This window comes from Nomascus leucogenys, chromosome 11, assembly GCF_006542625.1.
Source record: "Nomascus leucogenys isolate Asia chromosome 11, Asia_NLE_v1, whole genome shotgun sequence".
NCBI classification, from domain to species: Eukaryota; Metazoa; Chordata; class Mammalia; order Primates; family Hylobatidae; genus Nomascus; species Nomascus leucogenys.
The window spans coordinates 71852216-71865466 of record NC_044391.1 but is presented as its reverse complement, the minus strand read 5'-3'; the positions used below and the strand labels follow the sequence as shown (position 1 = coordinate 71865466).

The 13251-nt window shown below is 41.8% G+C and overlaps 2 protein-coding genes across 3 annotated transcripts in view; one reads left to right on the top strand and one right to left on the bottom strand.

The window, feature by feature from the left end:
- The window catches only part of TSC22D2 (TSC22 domain family member 2), a 57855-nt gene extending 48180 nt beyond the window's left edge, over window positions 1-9675 (bottom strand). For both annotated transcript variants that reach the window (XM_012510524.2, XM_030822711.1), the window contains exon 1: window positions 6655-9675. In XM_012510524.2, the coding sequence (XP_012365978.2) occupies window positions 6655-8612 (1958 nt within the window). In that variant the 5' untranslated portion in view covers window positions 8613-9675. The remainder of the gene's footprint in view (window positions 1-6654) is intronic.
- LOC115837274 lies at window positions 8290-9878 on the top strand. The gene has a single exon (XM_030822712.1). The coding sequence runs from the start codon at window positions 9171-9173 to the stop codon at window positions 9609-9611; it is 441 nt and encodes a 146-aa protein (XP_030678572.1). The 5' UTR covers window positions 8290-9170; the 3' UTR covers window positions 9612-9878.
- Window positions 9879-13251: the final 3373 nt, after the last annotated feature.

Below are 13251 nucleotides of genomic sequence, written 5' to 3'. Positions count from 1 at the left end.
GTATGGACTCATATATACATAAGGCTAGAAGGAATCTTAAAATTTGACAAAGTGTCAAAAAAGAAAAACAGACAAGTGAAATGACTTGACCAAAGAAACCAGCTAAATGATAGAAGAGCCAGGACTGGAACACAATTCCCTATATTTCTTACAACATCATGACTCCTCTAGACTAAAACATCATCTCCTTTTTTCTGACTACATCCATACCATACAATTACGCTTTCATATTAAAATGGAAGATTCTTGGTATGATTTATAGCATGTAAAGGGGTGATGTGGGAGAGCAGTTTGGACACTGAAATATTAACATTTCTGTGATATATGTTTGCCACATATATTATGTTAAAGACTGTTCAAATTACTTGCATACATCATTTAATCCCTTAAAACTCTCCCAGGTAGGTACAATCCCCATTTTTCGTTAAGAGGAAACAAGGCATCTACTCCAACTAGCTCAAGGTCAAATGTAGCAGTTAGATTTTGGCCCAGGTATGTCTGACTCTGTCTCTGTAATGGTCATTCACATGTTAACACATAATTAAACACACTATTGGTTTTATTTGATCAAAACAGCTCCTCCCTCTGTTTTGTCTTCAAATACCAGGTAGACGGTATACCAAGGAAAGATTTATTTTGCTTTAACATACAAAACCACTTGATAAAAACTAAATACTAACTCTACTTTAGAAACTAGCGGGCTTTACACTTACCTTTGGGAATCCTTTATTCAGATTAAATTATATACTTGTGTAATAATGAAGGTGAACAGCCTAAAACTAACATTTAAAACTATGCCATTATTATTTACAATAATTGACACATTAATCACAAACTCCATCTTCTACAAAGCAATATTCTTTAGACAAATTTTAGTAAAGGCTTATGGGAAAAGAAGCTTTAAGTAATTTAACATTTAGACTTTACTTATTTGTCCTGCTTACCCTAATAATAGGTATATGTCCCAGGCAAACACTAATAAAATTAACTCAATTATCTGCAGAATTTTCACTAACATCACAAATAAATGTACAACTTAAAAGGATGGAAGCACTTTTTAAACAAAAATTAGCTTGGGTACAAAGGAATCAAACTAAATACTAAATACTAATTATTTAAGTCTGATTTGAGGCTTTAAATTTGAGATAAGCAATCTAGATGAAATTTAATTCACCTGATTTAAGAGCAGAACTCATGCAATACTTTCATACAGGAAACAATCCATCAATATACCTTTAATATTACTAAGCCAAATTTGAAGAGTATACCTCAAAGTATGCTTACTAAAGTCACGGAATAATGTATAGGAATGGTGCAAATTGGCTACTGTTCCTACCTTTTTATGAGGGACACCCAGTTTTTGCCCTAAGCAATGCCAGATTAAGAATATAACAAATATTGAGTAATTTGATATGTTCAAGAATTGCTGTGGGAAAGACATTATACCAATGATTCAGGTATACACATTCTTTGTGGACTCAATACAATACCATCGAAAATAGTAGCCTCAAATCACAAGCCCATTGGTTTGGTATAAAGAAAAACCATATACTTAAATAATTTATTCTAATTTAGGAGTTTTGCTACACAAAACATACCCCTTAAATATGATTAATATTTCTTACTAAAAATCTGCTTTTCCAATTAAGGAATTACTTACGGAATATCATTCAGGCTATGTTTAACCAGACAGACCTGCTTTTGTAAGGCCTCTCCTTCCTCATACTTTAAGTATTTAAAGATTAATGCAATTAAGAAATAAACAGAATCTTCAGAAAAGGAAATATACACTGGACTAAAACAATTCTTCAAAGAAAGAATCAGAACACCGTTCCTCAGTATTCACAAGTGTTCCTATTTCTTTTGAGACTATATTTCATGCCACTCCACTGTATTTTCTTCCATTTTGGTTATCTGCTATCATTCTACACTTCCCCTCCCCTGACTCCTGCCATTTTAGGAAAGGAAGGTCAGGTTCCTTTTATACTTTCCTAACTACCATTCCTCTATTAGGAAACAGATTTATTTGGGTTTCTTTACTACTTGATTGGTGGGGCTGCTATTTGTTCATAACTGCTTCTGATCTTTTCTGGTGCAGAGAAAGATAGACTCCCATTCCTAATTGGGAAGTACCAGATTCATAGATCCAGTACCATATTTCACTATTTCCAAATTAGTGCTATCAGAATTATTTTTTTTCTTTTTACAGACAGGTTCTTGCTGTGTGGCCCAGGCTTCAACGCAGTATTATAACATAGCTCACTGTAGCCTTCAGCTCCTGGGCTCAAGTGATCCTCCTCCTACAGCCTCCCCAAGTAGCTAAGACTATAGGTGTGGGCCTCCAGACCTGGCTAATTTTTAAATGTTTTGTAGAGACAAGGCCTTGCTATGTTGCCCAGGCTGATCTCAAACTCCCAGCATCAAGCAATCCTCTGACCTTGGTCTCCCAAAGTGCTGGGATTACAAGGCATGAGCTACCGCTCCTGGCCCAGGATTCTTAAATAACAAATGAACTGGCATTATATTTATTCTCAGGAAGTAGAGGACATATATATCCCTACCACCAGTTCTATATAAAATGACTTCTCATAAAGGTGATTTAGTTCAGGGGTTGTGATCGCCTAAAGAGAAAAAACAAGTGTTACTAAAATAGTTAGTTGGAATCTGTATTATTCACACACATATAAGCCATCACGTTTTCTAAAAAAATTTACCAATGTTTGGCCTATATGATTTAGTGCACATAAAATTTTGTACAATATGTGTCACTGTGAATATAAAAGGCCACACTCCTACAGATAAAGCTCATGGTTTAGGAATTTCGGGTAGTTTGGAAAATTGTAAGCCTTTTTGGAAATCTGTCATTTCTTTTATTTCACGCCACGTTTATGAATAAAGTATGTTTTAGTAATCTATGTGGTGCCCCTGATAAATACATCAGTATCAGTTTTTATACTAAACAATAATATCACATATATATGATTTTACATTTTTATTACTAACTCCTCAGTAAGAACACTCTTAAACGTGTAGATAGGCATAGGATAGTCTCTAGTATGTGATTTACACATCAACTGTAAACCTACAAGAGCAAAATTACCTTCACAATTTAACAGATAAATGTCAGCTTCCAAGAAACAGAGATTCAAGTAAGAAATTTCCATCTTTAGAGACTTCAATTCAGTGAGACTTTCATACAACAGAGGTCGAAGACTGAGACAGTTCTGCCTCCTGGTATACATTTACTTAATCCTCTCACTTAAACTTCAAGTAAAAAAAGCAGCAGAATTTTGTTTAAAATACATATAAATGTACAAACAAAATGTGTATTTATGGCACATACCAGGACACACCACTTAACATTCACAATGTATAATACTTTATCAGTGGTCATTAGCAAACCACACAAATAAAACCATTAACAAGACATAGAAATATCTGCCACCAAAGGATCCTTAGAATCAGGTTTTCAACAGTCTTTTGGCCACAGATTACAGCTCACAATTGCAGCCATTCATAAGAGTTCCTGGAATGCGGCCTACAGAGTTCACATTGGTCGGCTATCTATGGAAAGTGATCTGTACTGTAAGGGCCAGTAATATTTTGCATCTCCTCTCATTTACAGGAGACTGTTAAGTGTGTACATAGTTTAAACAAGTTTTGTAAAGTTCACTATAAAAGTAGCTACGTATTTAAGAACGGTATTTTCAACCATCACATCCACCAGTTTACACAAAATCAATTTGAAGAGTCTTAAACCTTTCTCATGAAAATGGCCAGAAAGATAAACTTTATGGTAATTAATAATGTAGAGTCAATAGGCAATGCTAATTGAGAACTTTTTGCATATACAACCATCAGCCTTTTAAAGGTGTGATAATATTAAGATGTACTACTATAAGGCCCGGTTCTTTAATTATAAATGATCTCAAAATTAAGCCAATATAGAACTTTGTATTAGGTAATGGAACCAAAATCTCAAGACAGAGTTTTCAACGTATCAACCTAAACCACCTCAATCTTTTTGTTAATTTCCCACGTGCCTTACTTTTTTCAAGTAGACTGTTTACTAAAGTCCTAATTTTTTTTTAAAAAAGCATACATCTTATTTACAAATATTTCCTTAGGATCTGAAATTTGTCAAACTACTTGCAAAGTTTAAATCATAATTACTCAAGACCTGTCACTCCAGTTAGTTTTATTTCAAATTTGAAAATATGCAGATTTTAAGTCACATTAAAATTAAAATCACATTAAAATTAAAATTTTCAGTTAAGATAGTAGTCTCCTCAAAAGTACTCATCTCAGTAATGTAAACATATGCCTGGAAAACTGTAATTTAATTTCAAACACAAAATTTTAAAATGCCCTGTTTTTGTTTTGTTTTTTACCAAAGCTTTCTATTAAAAAAAAAAAAAACCCAACTATTTCTACTTAATGGATTTATTCCTTCACCAGGTATGTTGGACCAGTGACAAAACAGTCAAATGTGTAAGATTACATCTTGGAAACTAGCATGTCAAGTTAAAAACCAATGAAAGACTATAACAAAAATTAGAAATGAACATTTGGTAAGCAATGTAGATTTTAAATGATTGGGGCAAGGGAGGGAAGTGTCATGTTTGAAATAGGACTGCACATACATCAAAACCCCTGCACTGAATTAACTGTTGCAATTGATAAGAACACTGACACAGTAGCATCTGTAGGTCAACTATTCACAAATTTGGAAATAAGATTTTTCAGATTACCAACTCTTAACACAGTAAGAGGAAAAAATAAATGCATTTTTGATGTCATACTCTAAAGAATACATTTCAGTTTCCACCTATCAACAGAACTCTCTGCTTCATGCCTTATCATCGTACTAAAGTTCTGAGGAATCTAAGTATGCATGCTGTAAATTGAGAGAGGTGTGCAGAGGAGGGAAAATGTAATCTGCATTCTTGGGTGGACGGGTGTGTGTGTGTATAGAAAGCGGGGTAGGTCAGGAAACCAGTCATCATTTCTTGAAGAGATATGGGGCAGTATACAGGAACAGAGGAAAGCAAAAGGTTATTTGCCAACTTATCAGGAAAAAATTGGCTTGTGGCAGCTAGAAAAGGGAAGATCCCTGTTGATTATTACCAAAGGTGAAAAAAACTCAATCTGCATTACAGGTGTGTCCCTGTGTGTGACCATGGGAGCAACTGTAAAAGTAGAGGGATTTTTCTGAGTGGCTTGTGGAGTCAGTTTACTTGGTAGTCCCATCCACACAACATTTCTCAATGACTAGCTAGCTGAGCTCACTTATGGACACGTGGTATTCTCTAAGCGTTCTCAAGTGAAGAAAGACTCCCCATAAGCGAGTCACCTACAAAAAAAGACGAACTTTAAATTACAAAAAGCAGAGAAGATGAATGAATTTCAGTCAGTGAGTATTTTTCAAACCAACAGAAGTATATAACAAAAATACAAGGCTAATTAGAAATGGGAGGTTAAGAAATGTGAAGGAACTCAGAAGAAACCATAGGAAGAGAAAGCTTTAACATGTATGTCATTGTATTCTTCCACATACTAATTATTCTGGAAATCTGTAATATTAGTTTTTATCTTTTAAAAACACCTAAAATTAGCCTCTCGCTAAACAAAAAACCCCAGCAAAGAAATGTCTAACTGTGAAATTCCTGAAACTTTTTCTATAATTTTTAAATATAATTTTAAAACATTGCAACAAGTCAGCTTTTAAAACTTTGCAATATGTATGTCAAATTTACATGTGACATTTCCTCAAAACCACAAAACTCCTCATTAAACCATAACCAAACATCAGCTGTTGTGGCACTGGTGTAGCAATACACCAATTCTAATTTAGGCCATTAAAAAAAGCATCCCTAAATACAGGGAGCCAATTATTAATATTTACACTTTTATTATAAAATTACTGTTAATTTCAAGAACTATAGCTTTCACTACAGTTAAAGGATCGATCTCAACCTCCCTTTCCTATAGTAAATAGACTGATGGAAGGTAAGAACATCTTTCCAGTACTTTTTTTGCTTAACGACAAAAAAATAGTATCTTAGAGAAGTCTCTGGGAAGACTCATGACCTTGTACCTCCTTTAATCAAAAGGCTGAACTAAGTATGATCTTCAAAGCCGGATTTGACATTTCACCATTATGTCTCCAGCCTTTCCAGATACACTGGAGAAGATTCCTTACATGGATTTTTTTTTTTTTTTTCACTAGAGGGCCTTCTGGTTTTCTAGAAAGGAAAACTTGTAAGTAATATTATGTCTCAGCCTCAAAACTCACACTGACAAATCTCTCTGCCTTAAGTGTTCAAGTGTGATTGATGTGTAAGAAAAGGACAATTCTATGGGAGCATAACACACTAGCTATCACCATTAAATGGTAAGGATTAAGCTTAAATTCACCTTTTTTGAGTAAACAATGTTGCATCCCTACCGATTTTAGTGCTTTTAAACAACTGTGACAAGACCAATTCGCTCATTACACCCTTTGACATCAGCATCAGCAATCTAAATCAATTTTACCAAACACTAAATTTTGTTTAAGGGCCTCAGTTGACAACAAATCTCCCAAAGTTGCATCCTAAGCTACAATGTTGGCCAAGCATTTCTATCAAATATTTAAAATAGAGATTTCCATACCTGTCTTCATCACCATCAACAGGAATAGCTATGCTGAATACAGAGGTGGCCAGACTGTTCATAGGTGTTAACTGAAGGGGGTTTGCCAGGGAATCTGCAACAGGCGGCTTCACAACAGGCTTATTTTCAGCAATGAGAGAAAGTGGTGGTTGAGGTAGGGGTTCTGATTTTCTTCTAGTATCGTCGACTTGCCCGACTAAAGGCTGGGTCTGAGTCTGAAACTGGCTTAGGTCAGACTGTGGTAGACTGGTTGGGGCACTGTGTGTGCCTGGCGCTAAGGGCAGCCCAACGTGCTGGATTATGCTGCTGCTCCTGCTGATTGGCGTATGGCTGCTCAGCTGTTGCGACTGGGCCAGAGGCGCGGGTACATTTGGCATGGTAACAGAAGTGGTAGACACACTAGGCACGCTTGGAGCGGGCACGGCTGCAGGCACGTTTGGAACTCCGGGCACCACGGCATGAGGGCCACCAGGTACGGCTGACAGCGGACCACTGCCACCCATCTGCGGCGGAGGCACGGACTGGGGCTGCCCAGCCCCGGCAGGACCCAGGCACGGCTGCACCACGCCTCCCACAGTAGCCGGGGGCACTCCAGTCGGCTGACAAGGCGCGGCCTGCCCGCCTTGCGCTGGTCCCGTCCGGGGGGCCATGGCTTCGCTGGGCTGGGAAGACGCGCCCATGAGCTGCGCGCCCACCAAGGAAGCTTTCTGGCCGGTGCCCACGGGAAGGCTGGCCGCCGTGGCGGGGCTCGCTGCGGCGCCGGTGGACGAGGGCTGCGCGGGGCTTGGCGGCTGCAGGCCGGCCACGTGCTGCTGTAGGTACTCACTCTGGCCGGAGGGCTGGACGGGCAGCAAATGTCCGGGCGGTATCTGAGGCTGAGGATACGCGAACTGCTGGGGCTGCTGCGCCGCAGAGGCGCCGACTGCAGGGCCCGGCTGCGGAGGCAGGGACATAGCCGGCTGCGCCAGGGTTACATTCGTCGGCGGCAGAGTCTGTCCCCCGGGCCCCGTTCCCTGGGGCTGGCTGGGCTGCGTGGCTGCCATCATTGACTGCGGCCCGGTCGCGGCTCCCGGGAACGGCGGCAGCGGAGCCGAGCTTTGAGCCACAGCCCCACCTACGGGTGGCGGCGGCGGCTGTGGCTGCCCAACGCTAAAACTCTGCGGCTGGGCGGGAGTGGGCTGGCTCATTTTCTCCGACGGGGGTAGCTGTGACACAGCAGTCAAGGAGCTGTCAGTTCCCGACTCGGGCCCGTGCGCCCCCTGCATGGAGGCCACTACTACCACCACCGACCCTCCGGTGGCGCCCAGGCCGCTGTCCCGCTCCGCAGTCTGGTCAAAAGTACTGCTGTGTCTAATGCAATCCCCGGATCTAGTCAGGACGCTGCTGTCTGAATCCCGCTCATAGTATTCCATACACGTCCATCGGCCGCGTCGATAGGGCTCTCCGCTCCCGTGGTCCAGCTTGATCACGCGAAAACGGGAACTACATGTGGTGGGAGGCTGAGATGGGGCTGCAGTCACTGGGCCGGCCGATGAGCCCGCGAGCTGGGGGCCGCCGGGTGCTCCGGGGGCGGGGGCCGAAGTGGCGGCCGCCGCCAGGGTACTGGCGAGAGCCCCAGACACGCTCCGGGCCGAAACGACTCCTCCTCCGTTGGCGGGAGCAGCAGCCGCCGCTGCCAGCTGCCCATCCAGGAGGAGGTTTGGGGAGACGGTCCCGGGAGTCTCCGCATCCCCAACATTGTTAAGCGTCTCTTCGGAAGAGCTGCGCTCGCAGACCTCCTCAGGGCCATAATCCGTGGCCCGAGAGACGTCGAAAATCTCGGAGGAGACGTCCTCTGTGCGTGACTCGTCCGGGTCGTCCAAGCTCTCGGTGTCCTCGGTGATGCTAGTGGCCACCTGGGCCGTGGTGACACTGGTGATCTGGAAGCAGCTCTTCTTCTTGGCCGGCATCTTGGACATGGTGAAGAAGGCTGGAGGGCAGAGAGGCACGCCGGCTCCTCTGGGTCCTGTCGGAAACCGGGGAGGGCAGAGCACGGGCCCCCAAAGACAAAGTCCGAGTCTGCGCTGGGGTCTGAGGCCCGCCGCTGTTAAGAGTCACGGGCTGATCCAGGCGCTGGCCGCCCGGTGAGACATCCTCCTCCTCGTTTCCTTCTCTGTGTCGGTCTCTTCGGCTCTGCCCCCGTCTCAGTCCCGCGGCGGCTCCTCCTTCCTTTTCAGCTCCCGCAGCCGCGGCGCCTCAATTCAATTCTCTCAGAGGCGGCGAGAGCGCGAACCCAGGGGAGGGCCGGCTGCTTCCTCTCCCGTCTCCGGGCAGCCGTGGTCAGTCCAGCTCGGCGCTCGGCGCGGTCAGCAGGCCTTGGCTGGGGGTGGGAGTGGGAGGGCGAAGAGGAGGAGGAGGAGGCGGTGGCGGCGGCGGCGTGAGGGGCGGTGCTGCCCCGCTCGGGCTCCTCAGGCCGGTGCCGGCGTCAGCGCTGGGCTCTCTGACTGAGGGAAGGAGCGGCGAGTCGGGAGTCGGAGATGCCTGATTCAGCCGGGAGCCGCGGGCCGGGGCTGGCTGAAGGTCCGCGGGCGGGCGGTGGGGCTGTGGCGCGGGCAGGCGGCCCTCCCTCCCCGGCTCTAGCCGGAGCTCAGCCCCAGGGACATGTCGACTGTCTCAGGCGGAAACCCGCTCTGGGGGAGGGGAAAGCCGGCTCGGTCCTCCCCTTACAGGGGGAACCACCCCTGCGGGCGGGCGGGCGGCGACGGCGGTCTCGGCCTCCCCTCGCGGCTTCTCTCAGAGAGGGGCGGCGGCGGCAGACCGCTGGCACGGGACTGGAGGCGCCCCGGCTGTGTGAGGTAGCGGTGGTGGCTTCTTCGGCTCCTCCTCGGTGCGCCCAATTCCTAAACCCCGAACAAACTGAAATTCAAACTGCTGAAGCGGCGGCTGCAGCTCCCTCCGCTGGGCCAAGATGGGGCTGAAATGGCCGCGCCAGGGATGCTGGGAGGAGCAGCAGCCCCGCTGCCGCCGCCGCCGCTGCTGACTAAAATGCCGCCGCTGCCGCAGCCACCGCCAGCGCCGCAGGCGCCGCCGTTCCGTGACGCACCTGCGTCGTGACGTCACCGCTCCCCCCCCCCCCCCCCCCGGTTTCCTGCAGTTTCGCGTGGAACCTGGGGTGGGGGGCAATGGGCGGGGCTAAAGGTTAAAAAAGGGAGCGGTTTCTTTATTTAAAATTTTTTAAATTTAAATTTTGTGTTGAAGGTTCTTTAAGAATTGACGAGCTAAAGACCATTTTAAATTCTAAGCCTAGGGAAGCTTACAATGGAACTAATCAGATGTTTTTATGTCGGTTTGTTCCGAGACATTGGAAGACTGGAGGTCATGTGCTTGTGTCTAATGTTTAGCAAAATCTTAGTGAAACGAGGGCGATAGGAATGGGGGCTGGGGAAGACTTAGATGGGATAAAAAGAGGTGCGGCTGGAAGAACTAAATCACTTTAAAACTTCTGAAAATAAATGTTGACCGTTGTAGTCAGAGGAGTAAAATGTTCAGAGAAATGGGGATGATTAAACAAGAACAGCAAGCCAGATTGAGTCAGAAAATTATCTTCCTGCCAGAAATTCTGTCTCCAACAACGGCATCAGGGGATGGTTACTTGCCCAGGGTGAAGTCAGTTTTTAAAAAGCTTAGGGGTTACCAACATATTCCTAAATTTCCTGAATTTGCTGTGATTCCAGGATTCATTTAAACTCTTCAGACTGTTTTACTTTCGGCACGAAATCAGCTCATGGGTTTTATAAATGTAGAACCTACTGCATTATAGTTCTTCTTTTTGTTTATTCTAAAACTGTTAGTAGCAGCCAGGGTATTATATGATTTGGATTGGGCCATGAACAACCATAACGAGTGATAAAGCACCCTTTCCTGTTCCAGTACAAAGAACAACTATGAAAAGAAAGTACTGGCAAATTTATCATCTTGTAGTTAGTTCCTGGCCAAAGAAAATGGTAAGGCCATTCTTTTAAGCAGTTAAAAAAAAAATGGGGATGGGCTCTTAAACTTTGGCATACTAAGGCCATTCTTTTAAGCAGTTAAAAAAAATGGGGATGGGCTCCTAAACTTTGACATACTAAAGCAGTCGTCATTTAGGTAAAATCTAAGTCTTAATGGAAATCGTGATTTCATATCTACTGCAGCGTTAACAATCACGTAATGATAAATCAGTAAATCGTTGAACTCGGTTCTCTAATCTTTGAAGAATAGAAATACTTTTTATCCCAAAAGATGTTTTGAGATTTAAATTTGCAGAGAATTTTTTAGGTCTTTAGTTGTAATTTATAGAGCTCGGTCTTTTAACTTTAGTGGAAACCATGCCCTCCAAACCCAAGTGACTGGAGTCAGAATGTGAAATAAGACCACATAAAATCCCTATTTCTTAAGGGGGTGGGCAAAAGTAATGGAACAAAATGTAACGTTATACTATTGTGGCAGAGATAGCTAATGGAATGTTTCATTTCTAAGTCTGTAATTTCAGTAATTGATAGAGGCAGTTTTCCATCAATAAGTTAGATCAAATGGTTAAACCCAATATGAATTTATAAGAGCTTAATTTAATTTTGGATTGATTTACCAGATTGTTTAAGGTGGTTATAATGGGTAGTGTTGATGGTGGTGCTTTTGGAAAAATGAGTATTATATGCCTGCTCATCTCTTTACATTATCTTATCATATAAACTTCTTGATTACTCGTTATGATACTCTTAAATCGTATATTTAAAGGAAAAATCTTAAAGTAATCTGTAAGACCATTTCTCCTTAAAGTGATATATTAAGAGATGAAAGGAAAGATAAAGATAATTTAGAAGAGATCCAGAAGTGGACTAAATTTCTGGTAAGGAGGGGGCTAAAGATGTTAAAAGACATCTTAGGAAAAGCATATGATTTATAACTTTTAAAAGTGTCATTTAGATGGTTAAGGATTTGGGTTTGTGTTTAATAGTTCTCTTGAAAATATTGTTTTCCAAAAGTTTAAAAGCCCTAGCTACTTTTATACATTTGCCCTTAAAAAAATGTACAGAATTTATTACATCAAACTGCTATGAAGAAATAAGAATTCTGATTTTTGCAAGTAAGTTGGAAATCAATGTAGAGGACAAAAAGTGGCATAGCTATATCTAAACAAAAAGGTATGTAATTCAAAAGTTGGTCCACAAAGAATTGAAAGCCTTTAAATAAGTAATTTAAATGATAGAAAGCAGGATGTATATGCAAGTACATATGCTCCCTGTATAGAGAGTTGTTAGTAAGTAACATGGTAGCCTAACTCACTGGAATAAAGAGATCCTTGGAGCCCCAAACCTCAAGACTAGGAGTCTTAATGCAATTACCAGGCTGCATGCCTGCACCAAGACCATACTAGAGGCTGTGGGAATCCTCTATTACTGCTCTTAGAGTCCCCAACTTGACTGTTTCTTCTGTACCTGGTACTTTTTTCAAATATTTCAAATTGCAGTGATGCATGGGAGATACATTTAGAAAACATAATGCAGGGGAATAAAAGCAGTTAAAAACTAAGGACAGTTTCTACTGATGAAAATTAAAAACTGCTGTAGCAAGATCTTTTCATCCTCTGTAAACATCATACCCCCAAATTTTCCTAGGTTATTATCTAACCATATCAGTACCAGATGGTGAATTATTTCATAGAAAATCCTGGAATGTAAACTCTAGATACTCAAGAAAACCTGACTTTTTTTTTCAATGAAGGTATATTATATTTAAAATAATAATGATACATTAAACATTATGGGTAAAGAAAATACTTTCCATAGAAATTAAGCAACGGCCTAGGCAAAGAGAAGTAACCCTTTAGCATTAATACTATCAGTTAGACAGTGACATTTATTGAACATTCCCTGTGTTGTGTATTAAGAATTGGACTACCTATATTCCAGTCAACAATTTTTTCTGGAGTTTAGAAATAGCTTGTGCTTATTTTCTGTGTTTTTATTACCAAATTGTTACTAGTTTGGTGCAAAAGTAATTGTGGTTTTTGCCACTTACATGATGGCAAAAACCGCAATTACTTTTGCACCAACCTAATAGAAAACTACAAAATGGGGAAATAGTTTTCAGGTTCCACAAAGCATTTGCTAGAAATAAATATCAGTTGTCTAAATAAGTAGTACTTGATTTATTACTATGATTTTCCTAGGGTTCCATTTCTGGAACAATATCATAATAAACCCTTTCAGTGAGACCATTGTATGGTATTGCCCAAAAAGGAAAAAAAAAATGTAATGAGAAAGAACTAAGGCTAATAAAATTCCATAAATACTTTTATAAAGAAAAATATAATTTGACTGAGATGCACAAATGCTTACTTGATAATGAGGTGTTTTTAAGGAAACTTCTATTAAATACTCTTTTTGAGTTTAATATACTATGAAACAATGTTGTCTTTTTTTTTTTTTTAATGAAGATTTCCTTGACTTCCAAAGACCTTTGATGTTCAAGCAAAATATAGCAATTTGGTAAAAGTAAAGGGTGCATTTCGAACTGAAATAAACATAATGTCCTATTAAGATCTGTATTATATTTTTTGGAATTTAACTTAGAATG